The sequence below is a fragment of the Mobula birostris genome, chromosome 3 (assembly GCF_030028105.1).
Source record: "Mobula birostris isolate sMobBir1 chromosome 3, sMobBir1.hap1, whole genome shotgun sequence".
NCBI lineage: Eukaryota > Metazoa > Chordata > Chondrichthyes > Myliobatiformes > Myliobatidae > Mobula > Mobula birostris.
In genome coordinates, this window is record NC_092372.1 from 180,705,425 (window position 1) to 180,733,402 (window position 27,978).

The window sequence follows — 27,978 nt, forward strand, 5'->3', positions numbered from 1 at the left end:
TCAGAAATCTGCATGAGGTGTTTATCTTGAAGTGCAGCGATGGAAGAATTTCACATGTATAGTTGTTTTACCTAATAAGGCAAAAAAAAATTCATGTCCTCTTCTGATCTTGATTACTAAAGCTGATAATAGCACTTGTGTGTAAGACTGATATTTATTTTGTTTAAGGATATATTTTTAAAACACATTAATGATCGGAATACAAATAACTGACTTATGAAACCTTGCTCAGGAAGACAGAAAATAGCAGAAGTAGCAGTTGTGCAATGTGTAACGAAATTTTGCACATCAACACCTAAAAAAAGTGAACATTCAACATGCTAGCAAAGATTTCAACACATCGCCCCTCAATTCTTATTGTTAAATGAGCTATGACTGACAGCTGTATGGAAGTCTTAACTACTATTGGTTGGGTATTGGCAATGTCAATCACAGTATCAGTTGCTACCTCAAAAGCTTGAAGCAATTTAGAGAAGTGTATCATAAGCAACATTTGAGAGCTGCTAAGCAAGAGCAACTCTTCGGAAAGTGTCTTTGTTAGAAAAATTAAAATTAAATATGGCTTACCCAGCAGGTTCCAGGTCTTCATATCGCCGAATGATTTTGCAGTCAAGATCAGCTTCTGGCAACTTACACTCTTCTCCAATTCGTCAGTCCTTCACAAACACAAGGACCTACTCAACTCCAAGCTTTGCATCTGCCAATAATAATGCATTGGACTTTTCCCTGCTGGATGCCATAAGTGATGAATTCAAAGCCAACCGCACTAATGAGAAGGACAAACTCATTGAGCTGAATAACCGCTTTGTCAACTACATTGAGAAGGTGAGGTCCATGGAGCAACAAAACAAAATTCTACAAACTGAACTACAAGAACTGAAAGGCAAAGGAAATTCCAGAAAAGGGAATATCTATGAACAGGAGCTCAGGAAACTGCGGCAAGAAGTAGATCAGCTCACCAAGGAGAAAAGCAGGGTTGAAGTGGCAAGAGACAACTTGCTGGATGATATTCACAAACTCAAAAACAGGTACAATTGTTTTCTTCACTTGTGTTTTTGTAGAAGCCTAGTGCATGGTTAGCAGGAGGAAAATAATATGCTGTTTACACCCGATTCATTAAATCAAAAAAATCAGCATTTTTGTTGGAAAAGCCATCATGCCAAATTTAAATCTTGCAAAATTAATGGTGTACTAATTTTCTTAATTAACTGTTGACATTGGAAATTTGGAAACAGTCAGGTGGTAAGCATGTGCACAATAAATAAACAACTGGGCCCTCACTTGCCTTATGTGGTTCTTGTCACGCAGTACTGAACTCCTGATTTATTGTGTTTGATAATGAAAACAGAATCTAATTTTCAAGTCTATTCCCAACCACACAAAGAAAGAAAAGTAACCATAAAGGTAATTGAAATAACAATGTCTGGCATTTGTAAGCATGTTCTCCTTAGTAGTGCGACACAGTTAATAGAGCTAACAGAATGCAGTCTCACAGATCTGTGAACTCAGACACTGCTGTGTGGAGTTTGAATGTTCCCCCTATGGTCACATAGGTTTCTTATAGTTACACTGTTTTCTGCCCAGTCTCAAAGACATTCGGATTGGTAGATTAAATGGCCAATGTAAATTGTGCTTACTGTGTAGTTGAGTGGCAGAATCTGGGGCAGTTGTTGGGAATGGCGTGAGTGCGGATATACATGAAATGGAAGAGATGTAGTTGAGGACAGCCTCAACAGAAGAGGGAGGGGAACCCGTTCTTTAAAGGAGGACATCTCTGATAACCTGGAACGGAAACCGATGCGGTGGAGGCAAAGGAACTGAGAAAAGGAAATAGCATTTTTAGAGTAGATGGGGTGTCAAGATAACCATATGAATCAGTAGGTTTGTAAAAGATGTCAGTTGGCAGTTTGTTTCCAGAGATGGAGACAGATATCAGGACAGAGGAGGGAGGTATCAGATGGACCAAGTGAATTCAAGAGCAGGGTGTAAGTTAAGGGTAAAGTTGATAAAATTGACGAGCTCAGCATGGCTGCATGAAGCAGTGCTGAAGCCATCGTCGATACAGTGGAGGAAGAGGTGGGAGTATAACCGGGGAAGGCTTCAAACATAGACTGTTCTACATAGCCAACAAAGAGGCAGGCATAGCTTGGGCCCATGCCAGTTTTCATAGCTATCCATTGAGTTTGGACAAAGTAGAAGGAGCCACAGGAAATACTGTTCAGGGCGAGGACCAGTTCTGCCTGACGGAAGAAGGTAGCGGTGGAAGGGAATTGGTTGGTTAAATAGTGTTGTCCTGAAATTGAAACTTGTTCATCTCATTTAATGTGAGTGAACTCTGCAAACGTGCTTCGGTTTTATTTTTCCACCATCTAAAATACTTCTTTTGCATTTAAATGAATTCTAATACATCGTTCATCTCAAACTAGATAAAAATAACTTCAACCATTTTGTATCACTAAACCTAAAATAAGTTTCCATAATTTTTTCATATTATGAAAATATAATGAGCCAGATTTGCTGAAATGTAATATGTACCAATGCATGTATAAATTAGCTGTAATTTGCAACAAAGAAAAAATAAACTGTGAATTGCAAGTTTCATCACTCAATAAGAGAATTTGTGAAAGCGATGTCTTACATTTAACCAATCCATGATTTTGATGAAGCTGCCTTATCTTCTGATAAATTTCAGGGACTAACAGGAAAATGATTTGATCATCGTTAGTCACTGCCTAAAGAAAGGAGGTTGATTGCCAATGAATGAGTCCAAATATGGTGTTTCATTCCTGAAGCATGATATTTTAAAAATGTAAAATTAAAGCTTTATTTCCTTACTTTTCTTTTCTATTTTTATTTTCTGCCCTATTTTCCTTGTCTTAATCCTATCTCTTTCCTTCACTACACTTCTTTAGAATTCATCCATTCTAATTCAAATGCCTTATTCATTATTCCTCTGTTTACTTTTCCATCCTGTAATATAATTTATTACTATATTAGTTCCTTAAGATTGTTATAGCGGTGGGGTGGTACTAGGGACGAGCTCCCACTACCTATTAAAAGTTCTCAATGTTGTGCGCCTCAAATGACTTCTGACAACCAAGTCCAGCTCCTGGCCTTCACCTGTGGTTAGCTACTCAGCCTGGTGGAACCGTTTCTACTGACAGGAGAAGGGGCAAAGGCGGGTTACTGGCGCCTTAAAACCAGTCACTTCAGGCAGATGGGGCTCTTCACCCATGGTTGGCAGCTCATCTGGGAGAAGGACAACTCTGATCTTAAACCTCCGCTGCCTTGCAGCTGTACCAACTCATGGAGAAACTTCAGGAGTAAACCCCCAAGGGAAAAATCCGGAGCTTAAGTCCCTAAGGCAGTTGTACATTGAGTTCAACTCTGACTGGCAATTCCTGCGATGCTGCTGGTACCAAACTGTATTGGTCTCTGCCATTCCTTTGGGATCATCAGTTGCAATGGTGAAGGGGGAGCTTGCTACATGGGCAACAGCTTGCTCTCCATATCGTACAGCCCAGGCTTGTGTATCTAGACAGCTAGGACACAATATCCATGGTCAACTTTGACAGACGGAGGACCTCACCTCACCGCTATATTAATCCTACAATTTACTGAAGCACAATTGCTCTTTTTGTACTTTCATCAAGCATTTCCAGCAAACATATATAAAATCTAAATGACCATATGTACACTGACAAGGTAAGGTCATACTGTGATAGAAAGATACAATATGGAAACAGGCCCCTTAGCTCAGGAGTGTAAACTGACAAGGTAAGGTCACACTGTGATAGAAAGATACAATATGGAAACAGGCCCCTTAGCTCAGGAGTCCATGCTGACCACCAACCATTTACTTACACTAATACTACATTACCCATTTTTTATTCCCCTCACTCTCTTATCAACTGACATCATATTCTACCATTCACTTACACACCAGGGGCAACTTATTGTGGCAAAATAACCTGCCAACACACACGTCTTTGCGATATGTCCAGAAACTGGAGCAGCTGGATAAAATCCACATGGTCACAGGGAGAAATGTGCAAACTCCATATGGAGACAAACTATAGCACTCTAATAGTAACTGAGAAACACCATCCAGTCTGTACTATTAAGGCCATTGAAACTGGGAGTTTAATTTATTTACTCAGGAGACGAACACAAGAGTCTATAGAAGTGAGGCAAAGGTTATGGGCCCCATACAGTTTACAGAGGAGGAGGTGTTTGCTGTCTTGAAGCAAATCAAGGTGGACAAATCCCCAGGGCCTAACAAGGTGTTCCTTCAGACCCTATGGGGGCAGCCCTAGCAGAGATATTTAAATCATCCTTAGTGACAGGTGAGGTACTGGAGGATTGGTGCATAGCTAATGCTGTTTTGCTGTTTAAGAAATGCTCTAAGGATAAACCAGGATATTATAGGCTGGTGAGCCTGACAACAGTGGTGGGAAAGTTACTGGAGGGTATTCTAAGAGACTGGATATATGAGTATTTGGATAGACAGGGATTGATTAAGTATAGTCAGCATGGCTTTCTGCATGGTAGGCTTTGCAAAACAAATCTTATGGAGTTTTTCGAGGATGTTACCAGGGAAGTCAATGAAGACAAGGCTGTGGCTGTTGTTTACATGGACTTCAGCATGGCATTTGATAAGGTCCCACATGAGAGGTGGTCAAGAAGTTTCAGTCACTTGGAATTCAAGACGAGTCAGTAAATTGGATAAGACACTGGCTTTCTGGGAGAAGCCAGAGAGTGGTAGTAGATGGTTGCCTCTCTGTCTGGAGGCCTGTGGCTAGTGGAGTGCCAAAAGGATCAGTACTGGGTTCTTTGTTGTTTGTCATCTATATCAACGATCTGGGTGATAGTGTGGTTAACTGGATCAGGAAATTTGCGGATGACACCAAGATTGGAGGTGTATTTGGCAGAGAAGAAGATTATCTAAGCTTGCAGCAGAATCTGGACCAGTTGGAAAAATTGGCTGAAAAGTAGCAGATGGAATTTATTGCAGAAAACTGTGAGGTGTTGCACGTTGGGAGGGCCAACCAGGGTAGGTCTTACACAGCAAACAGTAGGGCACCAAGGAATGCAGTACAACAGATGAAAATGGGAATTTAGGTCCATAATTCATTGAAAGTGGTGACACAGGTAGATATAGTCATAAAGAAAGCTTTTGGCACATTGACCTTCATAGATCAAAGTATTGAGTACAGGAGTTCTGTTTAAGTTGTGTAAAACATTAGTGAATATTTACAAGGATGTTGCCGGGACTAGAGGACCTGAGTTTATAAGGAAAGATTGAATAGGTTAGAACTTTATTCCATTGAATGTAGAAGATTGAAGGGAGATTTGATAGAGGCATACAAAATCATGAGAAGTATAGATACAGTAAATGAAACCAGGCTTTTTCCATTGAGGTTGGGTGAGACTACAACTAGAGGTCAGGGGTTAAGAGTGAAAGGTGAAATGTTTAAGGCAAACAATGAGTGGATTCTTCACTTGGAGGGTGGTGAGAGTGTTTAATTGGCTGCCAGTGCAAGTGGTAAATGTGATTTTGATTTCAATATTCAAGGGAAGTTTGGATAGATACATTGATGGAAAGTGGATGGAGGGCAATGGTCTGGGTGCAGGTCCATGGTAAATAGTTTAGCACAGACTGGATTGGCCTAAAGGCCTGTTTTTGTGCTGTAGTTTTCTATGAGTCTGTTTCCTGAAGTATGAATGGACATTGCAACTATTTCATGGTGGTTGGTAAGTTAATTTTGGCTGTTTAACCCATTTTCTGAATTATCCTATCCAGGCTGCAGATTGAAATACAACAACGTGAGGAAGCTGAAAATAACCTGTCAGATTTTAGAGAGGTAAGAACATTTGGGAAGACAAATATCATTCTGCTTTGAAACTTTTTTGTTAGCATACTGATTAATATGCAATAATTTACTGAAGTCATTAAAAGGTTAATAACTCTATTAAAGTAGCAACCATACAAACTTTGCCTAAGTACTGAAAAGAAATGATATTAAAGATAATTCTAACCACATATTATGGTACCTACTGTTTGCTTGTTATTGAGTTGAAACTATGATCTTTTGAATTTTGTCAGGGTCTACTCTGAGGCAGAACATAGAACAGACGCCTACAGCACATTACAGGTCCTACGGCCCACAATGTTGTCTCAACCATGTAACCTACTCCAGGAACTGCCTAGAATTTACCTAGCATATCGCTCTCTATTGTTCTAAACTCCATGTCCCTATCTAAAAGGCTCTTAAAAGACCCTATCGTATCCGTTTCCACCACCGCCACCAGCAGTGCATTCCACACACCCACCACTCTGTGTGAAAAACTTACCCCTGACATCCACCCCGTACTTATTTCCAAGCACCATAAAACTACTGCCTCCTCATGTTAGCCATTTCAGCCCCGGGAAAAAGCCTCTGGCTATCCATACGATCAATGCCTCTCAGCATCTTAGACAACACTATCTTGTCACCTCTCATCCTCCATTGCTTCAAGGAGAAAAGGCCAAGTACATTCAACCTATTCTCATAAAGCACGCTCTCCAATCCAGGCAACATCCTTGTAAATTTTCTCTGCACTCTCTCTATAGTATCCACATCCTTCCTGTAGTGAGGTGACCAGAATTGAACACAGTACTCCACAGAGAGATGTTTTAGAGATATCAATATTTGCTACAAAATATATAACTAGTAGGACAAACTAAAACACGCAGCTCTTGAGTAAAGTCTAGACTACTATTGCTGAAGAAAATCCAGCTTTTAACTCTATACACCAGGGTGGATAGACTGTAAAGATGACAACATTTATATAATATTTTTCCAGACTATCACTTGGTGAAAAGACTATGTTCATACCTCACATTTATTGGAGCAGTACTATACTTGACACTAAGAAATAATCCATTTTGCATACAAACTCTTGAAGAAGTTGAGAGAGACAAGCATGGGCTGAAAGATATACACACAATCTAAATTCAAGTGTTTTACACCAACTGAGTTACATCAGTTGAGAAATAGAGCAACGTATTTCAAGAACCCAAAACAGACCATGGAAAAGCCACTTAACATTACGGACAACTCCAGCAGAGTTGTGGAACTGATGTTAATACAGATAAAATTCTAATTTCTTTCTTGATGTAAGCTTAGGCAACCTTCCTTACAATCCACAACACTATCATTTTTTGTATCATCTGCAAACTTACTAATAAATCTCCTACATTCACATCAAAGTTACTAATATATTGTATATCAGATGCAAAAAGAGTTCCAGCACTGTTGCCTGCAATAAATCACTGGTCAGACTTCAGAAATCAGAAAAGCACCCTGCACCACGCTCTCAGTCTCCCATTACCAAGCCAATTTGTTTATTATATTTATGACTGCAATATTCATGGCATCTTTTAGCACATTACTGTTTTCATCAGATTGTGCAGCTCATTGCACAGGCAGAAAAGGGTGAAGTAATTAACTGTTGCCAATTGTTGATTGAGATCAAAGAGACAGAAAAAGCATCAACACTTCCAAAAAAAAAAGGAGAAAATCCTGGAAATAGTCTTCAGGCCAGACAACATTCTCTGATGGAGAAACAAAGAAGAGTAGAATATTGAAGTGATTGAATGCTGGGCCAAAGTGTCATGGAGGGAGTGAACTCTTCTACACTGGCAGGGGAGGGCAAGATATATAGTATTTGGTAGTGTCATCAAGCTTAAGATGTTAGAAATGGTTGTAAGTGGAAGCTGGAAGGATAGAAGGTGAGGACAAGGAAAATATTTATATGATTCTGGATTGCAGGTGGGTGGAAAATGTGAGAGCAGAAGTCCATGAAGCACAACTAACAGAGAGAGCTACATCGTGACTGAAAGTGTGCTGCACACAGACTGAGTGAAGGGGTCCACAGTTAGAGGGAGAAGAAGAGAGAGGAGCACATTTACCATTCAGTGTCCAATTGACTTGGCAGGGCTGATCTGAGAAAAAGCTAAACTCTAGAAAAGAATAATACAAATGTGACCTGTGCTATGTTGGCTGTGTATCCTTTTTAAGAATTTGTAGTATATGACAATTTCTCACTCTATGTTGTTGCAAATGCTTCAATGTAGAAATGAGAAACTAGTTTGCCAACGTGGGAACATGGACTCTCTGACGGTGGTGTCTGAAAAGAGGACGCTGTCCAAGTTGCATGTCATCTTGGACAATGTCTCCTATCCATTACATAATGTACTGGTTGGGCACGGGAGTACATTCAGCCAGAGACTCATTCCACCGAGATGCAACACAGAGCGTGATAGGAAGTCATTCCTGCCTGTGGCCATCAAACTTTACAACTCCCTTCTTGGAGGGTCAGACACCCTGAGCCAATAGGCTGGTCCTGGACTTATTTCCTGGCATAATTTACATATTGCTATTTAACTATTTATGGTTTTATTACTATTTAATTATTTATGGTGCAACTGTAATGAAAACCAATTTCCCCCAGGATCAATAAAATATGATTATGACTATGACTATGAATAAAATCACAACATAAATACTGCCGGACTTTCTGCAAGTTCTTTTATTTAAGAAAGCACACTGTTACTTTAAATTAGTGCATACCTTCCTGGATCTTCATAAATGAATGAAAGAAAGATAATGATGTACTGGATTGACTTAGAATTTGCACACAATGAAAAGACAATCACATTGAAAAACTAACTTAATTATGAACAGAATCCCTACTCAATGTGCCTTCAAATAAACAGATCCTGGATAAAACAGGCAACTGCTGTTGCATGTGTGCAATGTAGTTTAATGGATGTTGATGGTAGTGCATTAGGTTTGTAGCTGTCGATTCAGGACTGGCTGTTAGTTCGTTCAGTACTGTGCACTGGATGTAATAAATTAGAAGGCTAGAAATTCAAAGGACTACTCTAGTGATAGGGAAACCAAAGTTCAAATCACATTTTGACCTTTGGGGGATTTAAATTGTTCTTAAATAAAAATAATGTATTAGCAATTACTGAATTGTCATTGATATACATTCCATTCCTAATATGCTTTAAGGAAAGAAATCTGGAGTAATCACTCCAACTGATGACCATGTGATTGACCCTTAACTGCCAGTGAGATGAGCAAGCAAACCACAGAGTTTTGCCAATGACTAAATTCACTGGATTTATGCAAGCTAAAGCAACGGCTAGACCTGGTGATGCTACAAGCCTCACTGACCTAAATTGCAGGAGGTCTTCAAGGCCATGTGAAAACATATGGCATAGTTATTCTCAGAGAATTATACCTTCCAGCTCCAATACTAGACAACTTTTTTTTTAAAACAGCTTTTCATGTTGTGGGCTCAAAGAGTTGCTTGCTTGGCCAGTAATTGTTGATCATCCTGATCTGACTTACAGAGGATGATGGTGAGGAGCTATCTTGAGTCACTGTAGTCCCTTGTTGTGAAGGCACTCTGACTGGAGATCCAAGGTTCAGACACTAGAATGATATAAGATCAGCAATACATTTCTAAATCAGTACTGGAGGGGAAAATGCAGGTGTTGGTGTTCCAGTGTTCTAGATTTCAACACAGATGACCTATTTCAATCCATCATTTAGAAGAGACTGTGGAACATCGTCTTCAAATACAGTTGACCACTGTAATCATTATCTTGTTCCACAATCCAGCATCCCAACCAGATTGGATTGTTATCATCCTGACCCCACTCATCTCAACTACAAACAATTACCCCAAGTTAAAACAAAATTTACAGTTTAAACCATCTGAATTGTCAATCACATCCTGCTTCCTATCCCTTAACTAGAAGTTGTGGACATAAAAACCATTGAAGTCATTAGGTGCAATCTTGATCCACTTTCTCTTATTTTTGGTGACAATAAAAAAATACAGTTATTGCCTTGGTGAGTAATCTATCTTAAAGATGTGAAAAGACAAGGGCAAGTTTTATGGTCTCATTGAAAAATGATCTTGGGTTTAGCACGGTTGCACAGCCACAAATGTTTCAAATCTGAAACAAGAAGTGCAATAGAACAAAGGGATCTGGGAATACAGGTCCATAATTCCATGACAGGTAGACAGGGTCGGAAAGAAAGCTTTTGGCACATTAGCCTACATAAATCAATTTATTGAGTACAGGTGTTGGGATGCAATGTTGAAATTGTAAGATTTTCGTGAGGCCTAATTTGGAGTATTGTGTGCAGTTCTGGTCTACCTACAGGAAAGATGTAAATAAAATTGAAAGAATGCAGACAAAATTTGCAAGGATTTTGCAGGGACTTAAAGACCTGAGTTACAGGGAAAGGTTGAACAGGTTCGGACTTTATTCCCTAGAACGTAGAAGATTGAGGGGAGATTTGATAGAGGTACACAAAATTATGAAGGGGCATAGATAGGGTCAATGCAATCAGGCTTTTTTCACTGAGGTTAGGTGAGACTGCCACTAGAAGTTATAGGTTAAGGGTGAAAGGTGAAATGTTTAAAGGGAACATAAGGGAGCATTTTTTCACTGAGTGTGTGGTGAGAGCGTGGAATGAGCTGGATAGGTGCATGGATGGGAGGGATTTGGAGGGCTACAGTCCAGGTGCAGGTCAATGGGACGAGGCAGACTAATGGTTCAGCATTGACTAGATGGGCCAAAGAGCTGTAGTTTTCTATGAGCCTGTTTCATTTCATGCACAGAACTGAAACAAGGTATTTTATAAATATATGTATGTGTCAGGTGGTGATCAGGATGGACTGCTGTGTGAATAACTGATGTCTATCTGGGCATCACTGGTTTTCTCTCTTTAGAATGCTTTTCACTTTATATTTTTTTCTAGCTTAAGACGACTGCATTGTATAATGGTTTAGGAGTACTATTTGGTCATGAGGGGAGGACTCCCTACTGAGGACACTATGCCCAGCTTCAGAAAAGCTATCAGTAGAGTTTAGGGAAGGGTCTGTGAAAATAATGTTTATCTGTCCAACAGGATGTCGATGAAGCTACTCTGAACTGTGCGGATCTGCAACAGAAAGTTAATGCACTGCAAGATGAAATAAACTTCTTAAAGAAACTTCATGAAGAAGTAAGGACTCATTGACATTTAAAATTCCTTCTGTTTATATCCTTCTGTATTCAGTTTAACATACTTTAACAAATTGCTCAAAACCAATAGTAAGGACTATGGGGATGGGTGGTAGAGAGTGAGGATGGGGAATGAAAAGATTATTCTTGGTTCTTGAAACCAAAACAGTAATAGTTGAGTACACCATGGACTACTCAATCGCTTTAGGAATATGGATTTGTCCCTATCTACTAAATCTGGCCTCTTTCTACTGTAAAGTGGGTCCAACAACAGTAAAATCATCACATACATCATTACTACAAAATGCAAATGATTCTTGTCTAAGATTGTACCTCTGTGTCACATCTACATCTGATTAATACAAGTCCATCTAAAGTCTATATTCCTGTTTGGAGGGAATTATACATAAGAAAATGACCAAAAGTCATATCTGCTTTTAGTCACAAGCAGTTCTCAATAGCCACTGCACTATATAGCAAATGCATACTTCCCTGTTGTGTATGTACTGCTACTGACTTTCTTTCCAAAGCCATCAAGGTCCTAAATGGGACTTGAACAATGTAACACTGTCACGTAATCAACCTAAAAGAAGCTCAGTCGGAACAGCTGAACAAAAATATTTTGATGGTCTTTTAACATTTATCACTATCCTTTCTGACATTCAAAGACATTAAAAACTCAGAAACTATCAAAAATCATTGCAAAATTCTGGAGGAAGGTTGGGGAGGAGGTGGGCGGCAGAGATAGCATGTGAGGAGAAGAGAAGGGGTAAAAGGGTATCAGAATGGAGAATGGAAAAAGAGAGAAGGAGAAAGGGGAAGAAATTACCAGAAGCTAGTGAAATCGATGTTCATGCCATCAAGTTAGAGACTACCAAGACAGAATATAAGGTGTTTCTCAACCACCCTGAGTTTGGCTTTATCATAGAAGAGGACATGAACAGCCCCTCCCCCACCTTCTTATTCTGGCTTCTGACCCTTCCTTTCCACATCTGATGAAGTATCTTTGCCCGGCTGTTTATTCCCCTCTAAAGATACTGCCTAATTTCCTGAGTTCCTCCAGTATTTTGTGCGTGTTGCTCAAGATTTTCAGCATCTGCAGAATCTCTAGTGATTAAAAATCATTCAATGTTTTGTTTTCTAAATATGAAAATTTAAAAATATATTTTTCCTTGTTTAAATAAATAAAAGTTGATTGATTTAAAAATGCAAGTAGGTTTACATTTACCTGGTCTCTTCACATTTGTCCCACTTCATTGATAAAAATAAATACTGTTTATGACAGGTTTAATGGGCAGATTTCCACAGTGAAATTGGTGGGATGCGAAAGTGTACATGTGCTTTGTTATTGTACTCCATGCAGACTCAATCATTGGAGTACATTATGCAAACCCCAGTGAAGAGCAGCTAGGAAGTTTGGGATTCCAGTTTTCATATTCTGATGCCACATTTGTGACACTTATTCATAAAAATGATAGCAAGTAGTCTTGGGACTGTTAGCGCTTGTCAGAGAGTACAGACTAAATTAAACCTAAAATTATACGAAGTGATGAGTCCAAGTGATTTTTTCTTCTTCAGGAACTTAATGAGCTACAAGTTCAAGAACAACAACAAACCAAAATAGAAAAAGACTTTGCTGCTCCTGATCTTTCTATGGCTCTTCATGAAGCTCGGTCTCAATTTGATAAACTTGCTGCAAAGAATATTTCTGAAACTGAGGATTGGTACAAGTCTAAGGTACATTTTCAACTTGTTTTCCTTCATCATTTATTATTCTAATCCTGTGGGTTTCAAATACCATGTTTGAAATATCATAGATGAGGAAATATTTTTGGAACGCAGTTGTCCAGCAAAAGTTACCAGTCTGGAATATGATTTTAAGGTGTTCACTGAATGGAGCTTGTTCTTACCAAAGACCCTTGAAAGGAGCAATGATCAATGGGAGGAATAGATAATGCAGATCCAAGGAAATAGCATTACGAATCATAACTCATGTTGGTAGAAATGTCAGGAAAAATATTTTTCAACAAATGATGCTAGAAGCTGTCAAATGCTGTTATTGGAATTATAATGATTGGTTAAAAAACAAACATTTTTAGAGAAAAGTGGAATAATATACATCTTTGAAAGCTAGAAAGTGAGGTAGAACTCAACCAAAACAGACAAATTATAATTAATCTAATATCTAAAATCCAAAGGGATTCAAAACAGGAATGATATACTATTTGCCTTCCTAATTGTTTGCTGTCACCTCTCAGTGATTTTTTTCTCATTGTAACATACAGTAATTTTTATGCCTTGCACTGTACTGCTGCTGCAAAACAATAAATGTTATGACGTAAGACAGTGACAATAAAACTGATCCTGAATCTGACAAAGACACCCAGGTATTTTTGTACAGCATTCAATCTCTCCTCAATTCCATCAAAGTGTATCACCTATCATTTTGTATTTATTTAGAGATACAGTGTGAAAAAGCCCCTTCTGGCCTAACACATCTATTTAACCCTAGCCTAATCACAGGACAATTTACAATGACCAATTAACCAACTAACTGGTACATCTTTGCACTGTGGGAATAAACTGGAGCACCCAAAGTAAACCCATGTAGTCACGGGGAGGACATACAAACTCCTTACAAATGGTGCCCGAATTCAACTGCAAAGTCCAATGCCTTGAGCTTTAATGGTGTCATGCTAACTACTACACTACTGTGGCAGTTCCAAAGAAAAGCACTTGCAAAGAAATACAAAGAGAAAGTGAATGAATAGGGGAACAGCAAGATATGGAGATCACTTTAAAGAGGAGATGATTTTAATATTCATTTTTCTTAATATCTTCAGCACTAATTATATTATAAAAGAATGACAACCCCCTTTTTCTGTGTCACACCAGCTGGTTAATACTAATTTTGATTTAACACACTGCTGAAAATTCACTTACTGTTGACTTCACTGACTCTAACTATTTGATGAGCTCAATGAATTCAACGCCCAATCTATCAGCAAGAAACTGCCATGCTGCAAATTGTGGACCATCTGAGTAATTCAGACTGCATTTTCTGGATCCTTTGTGTGTATGAGCGCACAAAATAAATAAGTATTGAAGTTATCTTTCCTTATTTTGTTTATTTTACCTTTCTCTCCTGCTAATAATTCCTTCTCTATTTTTGTCTATTTTGCATTTTGTGCATGATTTAAGTATAATTTATACTTTCAGGTTAAACCTTCTGACTTGGACACCACTTGGCCCAGTGCAGATTCTTCAGTCTAATAAAGTGAAGAACCCTAGAAATTGCTATCCAATTTAGTCTGTAGTAGCAATGGTTGTTATGAACTTAGTCATTACGTCACAGAAGACATTTGGTCGAGGAAACATAGAAAGAGCACTGCACTGATACGCAGAAAAAAACTGTACTTTCAAAGATTTTGTTTTTAAGCAGATTTCCGATCTGAATCAGAATGTTCTCCGCACCAATGAAACACTTCGCCTCGCAAAACAAGAAGCGAATGAATATCGTCGGGAGGCCCAAGCACTAAAATGTGAAGTTGAAGCACTTAAAGGAGCCGTAAGTAACACAGGAATAAATAGCAAACACAGCCATATGTCACAGAGTCACAAGGTTACACAGCACAGAAACAATCTTTTTGGCTCAACACTTCCAGGCAGACCAAGATGTCTATCTGAGCTAGTACCATTTGCCTACATTTGACCTATAACCTTCTAAACTTTTTCTTTCTATGCATGTGTATAAATATCTTTTAAACATTTTAGTTGTACCCACCTGTACATCTTCCTCTTCCAGATCATTCCATTTACCCATTGTCCTCTAAGTGATAGATTCCTCTTTGGTCCCTTTTAAATCTGTGTCCTCTCACCTTAAACCTAGACCCCTACTTCTAGGTTCCCCTACATTGGGAAAAAATCTATGGCCATCCACCTTAGCTATGTCTCTCAATATGTTATATCCCTCTATAATGTCACATTCAACCTCCTATGCTTTCGGGGTAAAAAAATCACAGCCTCTGGACTGGAAAAAAATGTCCAATTTCTCCTTATAACTCAGACACACAAGAGAGACTGCAGATGCTGGAATCTGAAGCAACACACAAAATGCTGGAGGAGCTCAGCAGGTCAGGCAGGATCTATGGAGGGAAATGCATAGTCAATATTTCAGGTCAAGACGCTGCTTCAGATCTGGAAAGGAAGAGGGGATTTAACCAGTATAAAAAGGTAGGGGAAAGGGGTGGAGCAGAAGCTGTGTGCGATAGAGTCAGGAGAGAGGTGAAGATAGCAGATGGGGAAGCGGGTGTGGCAATGAGGTAAGAAGCTGAGAGGAGAAAGGTGGAAGTGATAAAGGGATGAAGAAAATAGAATTTAATAGAAGAAGACAGTAGACTGGAATATAGGGGAGGACAGGAGGTGAACTGGAGAAAGGAATGTGTAGCTGATGTAAAAACTAAGAGGATATGGAGGGGAAAAGGAAGGGGTATGAATGCTGGTAAGATGATGGAAAAGAAAGAGGAGAGGGCACAGAGGACAGTGCTTACAGAATCTGGAGAACTTGATATTCATACCATCAGGTCGGAGACTACCAAGGCAGAATATGAGGTGTCATTTGTCCAATTAGACCCCTTCCCTAATCCTTTTTTGCAGAGGCTATATCCCCTCTTTCTTTACAGACCAGAAGAGGAGTCCGAATGCAAAATATCAAATGTCTATTTCCTGCATGGATGCTGCCTGACCCAATGAGTTCCTTTAGCATTTTGTATATCCCTCTTTGTAACTTAAGCCCTCTAATCCAAGTAACATCATTGTGAATCTTTTCTGAACCTTTTTCTAGCTTAATGACATCCTTCCCATATCAGGGTGGCCAGAAATATGCACAGTATGGTCCCACCAATGACACAAAGGTGCATCATGACATCCCAGCTCCTATATTCAATTGCCTGCCCAATGAAATCTTTGTTACCTCCTTAAAAAACACTCAGTCAAAACAGTCAGTCCAGTGTGTGAGGCATGATCTCCAACACTCAAAGCCATGCTGTTTATCCCTTATCAGTCCCTGTCTTTCCAAATGCTGGTACACCTTGTCCTTCAGAAATACTCCGGTAACTTTCCCACCACTGATGCTAGACTCGCTGGCTTGTAGCTTTCTGGCTTGTACTTGCAGCACTTTGTAAATAAAGCCCAGCATTTTGTCATCCTCCAGTCTTTTGTACCTGATCTGTGGCTCAAGTTATGCAGATGTCTCCACCAGGGCCCCTATAGTTTCTTCCCTAGCTTCCAACAATGTGCTCGTACGCATGTAATCAGACACCTGCGATATGGGTGGCATAATGGTGCAGCTAATAGAGACACTGTCTCACTGTTAGAGCAATCTGAGCTCAATCCTGTACTAAGCAGCTGGCTGTGTGGAGTTTGCACTCTCTCCTGTGACTGTACTGATATCCTAAGCTTCACCAGTTTCCTGCCATATCCCAAAGATATGCCAATATATAAGTGAATGGAACAGTGATGGAAATATGAGGACAACAAATTGGGATTAGTATAGAAATGGTGCAAATAGGTCTTGATTGCTGACACGGACCCAGTGCTAGAAGATTGTGACTATGAATACTCTATCTTATTAATGTACTTTAATTTATAAATTCGTGTGATGTACATATTTAGCTCGTTAGTACTTTGAAATTTAGCAAACTGTTGCTGCTTCTTTCAAAATTCTTCTCAGCTTGACTGTTTTAGAAAAGTCTGAGGCATTTTTGTAAATGCACATATATTTATTCAAGGTTTTCATTTATTTGTTCATGGGGCGCTGATGCTATAAGCAATGTCAGCATTTATTGTTTCTTCTTAATTGTGGCTGAAGTGAAATGCCAGGTAAGAGTCTATCACATTAATTGGCCTAAAGTTACATATAGACTAGACATAGTTGTTTTGGAGGTGATTTTGACTAAATGGGATCTGATGTGCTCCTTAATCTCTAACATGACACCATGTCCAGAAATACTTTAGGTCAGTGTCATAGTTGTCAAAGAACGAGCTGGGAAAATATATTGTAGTGGGAACTAAAAGCAATGGTATTGATCTTCCCAATACTGCAGATGCTGGAATCTAAGGCAAAAAAAAACTGCTCTAGAAACTCAATGGGTCAAGCAGCATCTGCTCTGTCACTAAAAAGTCAACCATCCCTTTCCTCTGGAGATGCTGTTTGATCTGCTAAGTGTGTTTTTAAAAAAATCTTCCTAATATTTAGTATTGGGAAAAACTGCTCATAAGTTCTGAATGTTAGGCAGTCAGGATACCTATAGGGAGACATTGGAAGAGTTAAGAAAACAATAGTGAGAGGAGTATCATCAACAGTTGACCAGCTAAAGTCTTTGCACTGATGCTATAGCCAAACAAGCCTCTCAATATTTTAGTGTGAGGGTTCCCTTCTTTCTCAATAACATGTATAAATAACTCTCCAAGTAGATGGAGCATAAATTGAAAATGCTGTGATCTGGTGATTGCAAGCCGATAGTATCTGTGTAGAAGTGAAAATCAAAAAGAAAACAACACAGATGCTAGAAGTCTAAAATAAAACAGAAGATGCCAGAAATACGCAGTAAGTCAGACCTAATCTGTGGGAAAAGAAACAATGCAAGTGCTTCAAGTTGAAGACCCTTTGTCTGTGCATTTCCAGCCTTCTCTGGTTTTACTTTATCTAGTCTTTAAAATCACGCACTGAGCTACTAAAATGTGGTAAAAGCAAAGCTGCATTATGAAATATTGCTAAAAATGGGTAAAGAATGTTGAATATGTTTCAGTGCATTTCTAATATAGAGATACACTCAATTTAGAATGTTGACCAGTTTATTAATGCTTAGCTTTATTCAGATTGTATCTTTGTTCATCAACAAGCATGATATAATTTCTGCTCCTTCTTTCAATTAACATAAATGGATACTTTACTGCCCTGCCGCCCCAACTTGTTTCCTATGCTAGTCCAACTACTATATTAGCTTTTTATGCCCCAAGCCCCTAATAACACAGGTATCCTGCATGTGGAAAGAGCAACAATAACCAAGAACAGTAAATAATTTAATATATAGAAAATACTGCATTAATTTAAAAAGATCACATTTAATTTAAAAAACCATAATAATAACTAAAAGTAAAGATAAACTTAACATAATTAATTAATTAATTCATGAGTGCCTTTGTTCAAATGGCCATGGTCAATTAAATGTTCAAGCCATGGCAAAAGATGAATATATTAGACTTGTTACTTAGAACATTACAGAGTACTGCAGATCTGGAAATATGAAATCATTGAGGGAAAAAAACTGAAAATACCTTACTGGAAACTCAACAAGTCAGTTTCAGTGGAAAGTGAAAACAGAATTAACATTTCAGGTTTGAGATTCCACTTTAGAACTGGGAAAAGGGAATAAAAATAAAATAATCTTAAATTACAGAGAAAGCAGTGGGGGATGGATAGGGCAAATGGAACATCTGTGATGGGGTGAGACCCCAAGTCATATGGATAATGAGGCAGTTAGATGGTAATTATGTTTCTTTGTCTGTGATGTGTTGCTAATAATAGAGTGTGGGACACGCCCAGCAGGTCAAACTCTACAAGTTGAGTGAGTAGACCCAAGTAGGATCAAAGCAAGGACTGCTCCATGTATCTTACAAAACTAACAGGATAGCTTGTGTCCAAGCAAGTGCTCATAGTTATACCTTTGCTTTGAAGGTTGTGAAGGGAGATGAAGGAGAAATTTTTCAATGTGAGGACAATTTCATCCAGGTGAATGGGATCTGGTTAAGAAGTGGACATGCTCTTTAAACCATATTGATATGGAATGGAGATGCAGAGTATTGTTGATCCATAATAAAGAAAAATTGGTTGGTTCTGGGAAATTCTAAACCGTTGAAATGGTGCAGGATATCCAAAGATACAGATGTAAGAGGAAAGAGACTAGACACCAGGGAAAAATTAGATTCCCTGGCCTCAGTGGTGAGTCTAGGGTGAAACTAGTGATTAGATGCATCTACAGCTAACCTCCAGTGAATGCTGTACTTCGCTGAGTGTATTGGTGCAAAATTCCGGACCATCCTCTCATGCACATTAAAGCCAACCGAGGGTTCTCCAGAAAACTACTGGCTAGACTCTAACACATTGCAGACCAAAAGTATGAAGATCCAATCTGGGTACTGGTACTAGGTGGGGTTTGAAATGCCTGGGTGGTTTCAGATTATTATTCACCTGGAGGTAGAGAAGGGACTGCATGCCATGGACTGATAAGTCACTTCTGCAAATTCATTTTTACGGCTACATGATTCCAGAAAGGAGATAACTTTGAGCCAGGAAAGGAAAGAATATGACAACGGACACAAGAAAAATGGAAGTAAATAAATATTTTTTCTTAACACAGAAAGAGCTTCTTGAGCGTCAGAAGGACGAAATGGAAATACGATTTGGCAAGGAGGCTGAAAAATTCCAAGAAATAATTGCTCAACGTGATGATGAAATCAATAATTTGAGTGAACAGATGAGCCGTCGTCTGTTTGAATATCAGGATTTACTAAAAGTTAAGACAGTTTTAGATGCTGAGATTGCAACGTACAGGAAATTACTGGAGTCTGAGGAAAACCGGTGAGACTTCTGTGTACTTTTTACTTGCTTTTTGATATTGTCCACTGTCAATGGTGGAGGGAGGGATACCCCATTCTTTGAAGGAGGAGGACATCTCTGATGTCCTGAAAAGGAAAGCCTCATCCAGGGAACAGATGCACCAGAGACAAAAGAACTGAGAAAAAGAGAATAGCATTTTTACGGGAGACAGGCTGGGAAGAGGTATAGTTAAATACGAGAAAATCTGCTGATGCTGGAAAACCAAGCAACACACACAAAATGCTGGAGGCCAGGCAGCATCTATGGAAAAAGTCAATGTTTTGGGCCGAGACCCTTCTTCAGGACTGGTATAGTCAAGATAGCCAGTGGAATTGGTAAGTAGGTTAAAAAAGGATGTCAGTAGACACTTTGTCTCCAGAGATGGAGATAGAGCGATAAAGAAAGGGAAGAAAGGTGTCAGAAAAGGACTGAGAGAATTTAAGGGCAGGGTGGAAGTTGGAGGCAAATTTGATAAAATTGCTACATTGTTAGGTATGGAAATGACCATTAATTGAACAATCTTATATACTACATATCAGATACTGAAAAAACATCACACATGCCAAAAATGGGTTGCATCCAATTTTGTGATTGACACTACTTCACCCGGAAATATCACAAACATCAGTTTAATCAATCTTTACATGATCTGTGCCTAAAATTTGGGTACCAATCAATCCAATGTCTCAGCTTCTGAGGGAAATTACACAAAACTGGAAATTTCAAAATGGACAATATCAAAAATGCTGTTAAATTAGCTGTTGATTCTATTTTATCTATTTTATGTCTTCACTGAGGATTAGTTGCATTCTTTCACCTGTTTTTAATGGTGGGAAAAGCCAAACTTATGTCTTGCTTTTCTCGTGGAACTGAAGCACTGAGACCAGAAACACGTGGCTGTGTTCATGACTATCATCACTCCTATGAGAGACCACTGATAGAAATCAAATAAAGTATTTATTATCCAGCATTTTATAATATGAAATTATTTTAAATTATAAATCGCAGTGGGTAGTCATTACTTATATTGACATAAATGGTGGCATAATAGACATGCTGACAAAATACCTTATTTTATAGGATTTCCATACCAGCTCCATTTACTTCTTCTCTGCTCCTGAATGGTAAGTGATTACTGTTTTTGCAAGGATTAGAAAATGTTTAAATTTGGCCATTTGTTTTTACAATGGTATGTTCATATGAGATACTGTTTATTGCTCTGGTTGAAGTATCAATGTCTAATTTACTAATATAAAATAAAAAAAGAAAAATGCTGGAAATAGTCAGCAAGTCAGGTAATATCTATGAAGCACTCAGATCCCAGCCCAAAACATCACCTGTTTATTTCTCTCCATGGACCTGCCTGACCTGCTGAGTTCCTCTAGCACTTTGTGTGACTACGACTCTAATAGCTATGGAGGCTAAAATTACTGAATGATACAAATAACATTGATGCTGACCGAGACAGAATGGTGAATCACAGGCGATGGATATTGTGATGTAAAACTACTGCAGTTGAAACAAAAGATTAATATTGAAAATATTTAGCAGATAATGTCACATATTTGGAAATAAAAGAAAGAGTTAGTATAACAAGTTCAGGAGAAGATAAACTAACTAGTTCAGAGTAAACTGGAAAAGCTAGTTATCTGGAATACTGGAATTTAATGTTGAGACTTGAGGGTTTTAATATGCCAGGTCAGAACATGAGATCTTGTTCTTTGAGACTACATTGGGCTTTCTTGAAACAATGTGAAAGTGGCCACAGAAAGGAAGGTCAGAATAGGAGAGGGAATGAGACGGTCAAATTAAAGTGACAGGGAACCAGAAATTTCAGTCACCTTTACAGACTGAGCTCTAGAAAGCAGCCATCAAATCTGTATTTGGTGTCTCCAGTACAGAGGAGGCCATATAAAGGACACTGAATACAGGTCACCAAATTGGAAGATTTACTTCATCTGGAAGGAGTGTGGTAAATTACATTGCCTCCCCTACTGAGATGGGAGGATTCATTAAGAAGAGTGCATGCTGTTGGAGATAGAAGAGAGACACAGTGGGGGGGAACAGTCATATCCGAATGCTGAAACGGGAGTGAAGGAGAAGTTGTGTCCTCTTGTAGCAACACCGATCCCACAAAGAGGCAGCCCTATATTGCAGCCAAGATTCAAGATCTCAAGATTCAGGTTATTTACCACATATGCATCCTAACATATAGTGAAATGCATTGTTTGCATTAACAACCAACACATCCAAAGATGTGCTGGGGACAACCCGTAAATGTCAGCACATATACCAGTGCCAACATAGTGTGTCCACAATGTTTGGCAGAACAACACTAAGATAGCTAAGATATACTGGCAAATGATACTTAAAGGGTTGACGGTGGATATGCAATGGCAATCATTTAAAGATCGCATGGATGAACTACAACAATTGTTCATCCCAGTTTGGCAAAAGAATAAATCAGGGAAGGTAGTGCACCCGTGGCTGACAAGGGAAATTAGGGATAGTATCAATTCCAAAGAAGAAACATACAAATTAGCCAGAAAAAGCCGCACACCTGAGGACTGGGAGAAATTCAGAGTCCAGCAGAGGAAGACAAAGGGCTTAATTAGGAAAGGGAAAAAAGATTACGAGAGAAAGCTGGCAGGGAACATAAAAACTGACTGTAAAAGCTTTTATAGATATGTGAAAAGAAAAAGATTAGTTAAGACAAATGTAGGTCCCTTACAGTCAGAAACAGGTGAATTGACCATGGGGAACAAGGACATGGCAGACCAATTGAATAACTACTTTGGTTCTGTCTTCACTAAGGAGGACATAAGTAATCTTCCGGAAATAGTAGGGGACCGAGGGTCTAGTGAGATGGAGGAACTGAGGGAAATACATGTTAGTAGGGAAGTGGTGTTAGGTAAATTGAAGGGATTAAAGGCAGATAAATCCCCAGGGCCAGATGGTCTGCATCCCAGGGTGCTTAAGGAAGTAGCCCAAGAAATAGTGGATGCTTTAGGGATAATTTTTCAAAACTCTTTAGATTCTGGATTAGTTCCTGAGGATTGGAGGGTGGCTAATGTAACCCCGCTTTTTAAAAAATGAGGGAGAGAGAAACTGGGGAATTATAGACCGGTAAACCTGACATCGGTGTGGGGAAAATGCTAGAGTCAGTTATCAAAGATGTGATAACAGCACATTTGGAAAGCGGTGAAATCATCTGACAAAGTCAGCATAGATTTGTGAAAGGAAAATCATGTCTGACGAATCTCATAGCATTTTTTGAGGATGTAACCAGTAGAGTGGATAGGGGAGAACCAGTGGATGTGGTATATTTTCAAACGGCTTTTGACAAGGTCCCACACAGAAGATTAGTGTGCAAACTTAAAGCACACAGTATTGGGGGTATGGTATTGATGTGGATAGAGAATTAGTTGGCAGATGGGAAGCAAAGAGTGGGAATAAACGGGACCTTTTCAGAATGGCAGGCAGTGACTAGTGGGGTACCGCAAGGCTCAGTGCTGGGACCCCAGTTGTTTACAATATATATTAATGATTTAGATGAGGGAATTAAATGCAGCACCTCTAAGTTTGCGGATGACACGAAGCTGGGTGGCAGTGTTAGCTGTGAGGAGGATGCAGGGTGACTTGGATAGGTTAGGTGAGTGGGCAAATTCATGGCAGATGCAATTTAATGTGGATAAATGTGAGGTTATCCACTTTGGTGGCAAGAACAGGAAAACAGATTATTATCTGAATGGTGGCCGATTAGGAAAAGGGGAGGTGCAATGAGACCTGGGTGTCATTGTACACCAGTCATTGAAAGTGGGCATGCAGGTACAGCAGGTGGTGAAAAAGGCGAATGGTATGCTGGCATTCATAGCAAGAGGATTCGAGTACAGGAGCAGGGAGGTACTACTGCAGTTGTACAAGGCCTTGGTGAGACCACACCTGGAGTATTGTGTGCAGTTTTGGTTCCCTAATCTGAGGAAAGAGATTCTTGACATAGAGGGAGTACAAAGAAGGTTCACCAGATTGATTCCTGGGATGGCAGGAATTTCATATGATGAAAGACTGGATCGACTAGGCTTATACTCTCTGGAATTTAGAAGATTGAGGGGGGATCTTATTGAAACATATAAAATTCTAAAGGGATTGGACAAGCTAGATGTAGGAAGATTGTTTCCGATGTTGGGGAAGTCCAGAACGAGGGGTCACAGTTTGAGGATAAAGGGGAAGCCTTTTAGGACCGAGATGAGGAAAAACTTCTTCATACAGAGAGTGGTGAATCTGTGGAATTCTCTGCCACAGGAAACAGTTGAGGCCAGTTCATTGGCTATATTTAATAGGGAGTTAGATATGGCCCTTGTGGCTAAAGGGATCAGGGGGTATGGAGACAAGGCAGGTACAGGGTTCTGAGTTGGATGATCAGCCATGATCATACTGAATGGTGGTGCAGGCTCGAAGGGCCGAATGGCCTACTCCTGCACCTATTTTCTGCGTTTCTATGTAACACAAAATACAAGTGACAAAACAAGCTAAATTTCTCCCTCCCCCCACCCACCAAGCACATACACAGTTCTAAAACTCAGGACAGGTTGTCTTCAGCCCCCAGTTGACTCAGACGCAGAGAAATTGGGCCTGCAACTATACCAGTGATTCACCACTCGGGACTCTGGGCATCAGGCGTCCTCTACTGTGGTCTGCTGGCTTGACTCTGCTTGCAGATATACCATGTCCATGTCGCTGGCCTTGAAAGCAGAGAGGAGGCTTGGACTGCAGCATGACTTGTAATTCCCCCATATCCCTGTCTCTGAACCTAACCTAATCCATAACTCCTGTCTCTGTCCCCAAAACTACCTCTACAAACCTAGAAGGCAACTAAGTTTGAGTCATGGCCTTGAGGGAGACTGCAGCTCCGTGCCACCTTTTATCTGTGTAGAGGTCCACAGAGGTTCCCCAACCTCTGAACTGGAAGGAGCATGTCAAATTAAGAAGAAGTTAATTATTTAATGTGTTAACATGTAATGCAAAACAAAGTTGAGTGAAGATGGTAGGAGGTTACTGGGCCCCAGTTGAAGAAAGGAAAGGAGCCCTTATATCATTCTGATACAGGATGGTGGTGTGGATTGGACTTCTGTGGTAAAGTGAGCTAACTGAGACAAAGAAACCAGAAACTATCAAAGTATCTGAGGGCACTAGGTATAAGACAGGACACGGGAGAAAGAACAATCAGATAAGAATAAAGGGGTCTTATTTAACAACAGCAGCTGAACTGATGGATCTACAAAGACATTCCTGCTCATGGATTTTAGTGAGAAAGTACATGCAGTTTATACATTTGTTGGGATCTATGAGGTATCGTTGTTTACTGCAATTCCAGCATGTAAATGTCTGACTCCACTTCTTTTCTTATTCATCTCCTTCTACTTACATACACATCACACAGATCAGCTGCAATTCGCAAACTCTCTCTCAGCAGGCATCGTCACTATTTGTACAATTTGGTCTTTACCTGACTGCAGATATTCACCCTCTCCATTCCCCCTCCCCCCCCGCAATCTTCTTCACTGCAACTTAAAACATTTTGTTTCTGACTTTTTATAAGATCTGATGAAAAATCATTTACCTAAGCTTGCCTTTATTAGTTGAGGAATTGAGTTCAAGAGTCCAGAAGTTATGTTAGAATTTTATAGAACTCTAGGTGGGCTGCATCTGGAATTTTGCATTCAATTCTGATCACCCCATTATTGGAGGGATGTGGAGTCTTTGGAGAAGCTGTAGAAGATGCTTATCAAAATACTTTCCAGATTGGATGGCATGTGCTAAAGGGGGAGGTTGGACAAAATGGTTGTTTACTCTGGAGCGGCGGTGGCTGAGCTGAGACCTAATAATGGTTTATAAAACTATGAGAGTGAGAATGAGAATAAGTAGATAGCTGGTATCTTTTTCCCCAGGGTCAAATTGTCTAATACTAGAGGGCATGCCTTTAAGCTAGGAGGAGTTAAGTCCAAAGGAGATGTGCAGGGCAAGTTTTCTTTTACAGAGGCATGGTAGGTGCTTCGAATGTGCTGCCAAGGATAGTATTAGGGGCAAATACAATAAGGGCATTTCAGAGACTTAGATAGGCACCAGAATGTACAGAGAATGGAGGGGTATGGACATGGTGTAGGCAGAAGAGATCAGTTGAATTAGGCATTTAATTAATAGTTTAATTAGTTTAGTACAATGGTGTGGGCTGAAGGGCCTGTTCCTATACATGTTCCATGTTTTATGTTACGCTGCCAAACTTCAAATGTTTTCAGTATTTTCTCTTTTAGTTTACATTTGCAGCCCTTGCCTTTTTTGTTGTTCTAAGTTACAGTATGAAACGTAGTCATTTGAAACCATCTCTTCTTTAATGCTCCAATGAATTTTTCATTGTTCCAATAATTCATCAATTCAAGAAAGATTTCTACTTTTAAATCAACCTAACTATTATATTACCATCATTGTCTTACAGAAGTGGAAGATAGATCAGAAGTTCGATCACCTGTCAGGCAATTGTCAGTGAAGACAATTGAAATCAAAGATGGGGAGGTTAGTTTTTCTTAATTTATTTTATAAAATTCAACTTTTTAAATGAATTATTACAACTCAGTTTTACAGGAATTATAATGTGCTTTTGTTTTTTCTGTTTCCAGGTAATTGCTGAAACCACAGAACATCATGAAATACAATTCACTGATGAAGCTACAGACCTAACTGAAGATTAAGTTTCCAGTTAAAGAACAGGAATTCTGTCTTTTAAGAGGCAGTACTCTGAGCTCAAAAGCAAAATGAAAATGGTGTTTTTGTTTCTCTGTTGCACATTCCACAGATGCTGCCTGACAAGCTGGGATAATTTTGGCATGTTCTGCTTTCAATGATTTCTTTTTCATTGTGAAGAAACGTTGTTCTTTAAGTTCTAGCGCTTTGTAGATTCACTTGAAGAACTGCACAGAAGCATATATCAAATCATTTTCCAAAACAGTACAAATTGCTGCAGAGGATAGTCAAACAGAACACAGTTGCATAATAGTTAGTCATAGAATTGTGCACACAGAAATGTAGATGGGCATAAGGATGTTATGGGCCTGACCCATTTGCTTGCATAGGACCAAATTCTTTTTTGCATACATCAATCAACTTTGAATTTGAAACTCTCTATATCGTTGTATTAGGCATTGCCATATCTGCTTAAATAAATAACAAAATAAACAGGAGAAAATGATATTTGTCAACCTGAGTTTTCTATTAAATATTTCAGTAACATTGTTCATTTGTTGAATGTATGACAATTAACTGCTTACAATGACAGCATCATCCTTCTAAAGAGAAGAAATACAAGATAGAATGAAACAGCCCATTTTTTGAAAGATGTTTTAACATCATAAAGACATAAATGATTTCCTTTGATGTCAGTCACTCCTACATTCTGAAGCTTTAGGTCAACATTTGCTAGTTTTCTACAGTAGCTTGGCTTGTGTGCAGTTTTAGTCCCCCAGTTCCAGGAAACTTACAGCTTCTACTGAAAACTCCTTTCTGTTTGGAATAAGATCTTCACCTGTAGTGAAACCAGATAGGAAGAGGTATGTTTGTAGGAATTCTTAAGTTCCCGAGAAACAACCTGAAAAATATGCCTACGCTTATTCGGGTGTAATGCATTAACAATCTTTACCTTGCACAGATAGCTGGTGGGAGACTCAGGAGTATTTATTGTCATGTTTGAAAGTGTTGGTTAAAGAGAAATAAGTAGGAGAATGAATTAATGGAATTGTTCCAAGAACCAGCAAAAATTCACGTGCTTAAGGATATAGGAGAAGTATATGAGAAGATAGCTGTATTTGTGGAAGTTATGTTGCATCCTCCAACAAGACTCACAGACAAAAGTTTGTTGAAGTCAATACCACAGTGATCTAGAACTGTTTTTCTCCAGCGGATTTTAACCTGCAATATCAGCAACACCAGCCAATCTACCAGTTTTCTTTAAGCAAGTGACTGAACCCCTAACAACTAAAACAGCGGAAGACTTAAATTCTTCACAATGAAATTCATAAATATTCTTTAAAAGGACAAATGGCTATTTGATTATTTGGATTGAAATTCTGAGGGCTTGAAGACCCATTTATATTGCAGGATTTTTCCATCTCTTAGCGTCATGACCTTACATAGAATTTGTGAAGCCTGGAACCAAATTTGGCTCATCTGTTTCCAGGGAGGAGGGAATTTAGTC

The 27,978-nt window shown here is 39.1% G+C and overlaps 1 protein-coding gene across 1 annotated transcript; it reads left to right on the plus strand.

Annotated features, from left to right (window-relative positions):
• The first annotated feature begins 431 nt into the window (after window positions 1–431).
• Window positions 432–26,976, plus strand: LOC140195463 (vimentin-like). Its single transcript, XM_072253791.1, has 9 exons — window positions 432–1,028; window positions 5,804–5,864; window positions 10,980–11,075; window positions 12,653–12,811; window positions 14,517–14,642; window positions 19,495–19,715; window positions 20,814–20,857; window positions 26,227–26,303; window positions 26,408–26,976. Exons 1-9 carry the CDS (start codon window positions 559–561, stop codon window positions 26,477–26,479), a joined length of 1,326 nt encoding a protein of 441 aa, XP_072109892.1. The 5' UTR covers window positions 432–558; the 3' UTR covers window positions 26,480–26,976.
• Window positions 26,977–27,978: the final 1,002 nt, after the last annotated feature.

Coding starts and splice junctions, on each gene's coding strand:
- LOC140195463 (XM_072253791.1), top strand. CDS start 559: ATGGCTTACCCAGCAGGTTCCAGGTCTTCATATCGCCGAATGATTTTG. Junction 1,029..5,803: donor ATTCACAAACTCAAAAACAG/GTACAATTGTTT, acceptor TATCCTATCCAG/GCTGCAGATTGAAATACAAC. Junction 14,643..19,494: donor TTGAAGCACTTAAAGGAGCC/GTAAGTAACACA, acceptor TTCTTAACACAG/AAAGAGCTTCTTGAGCGTCA.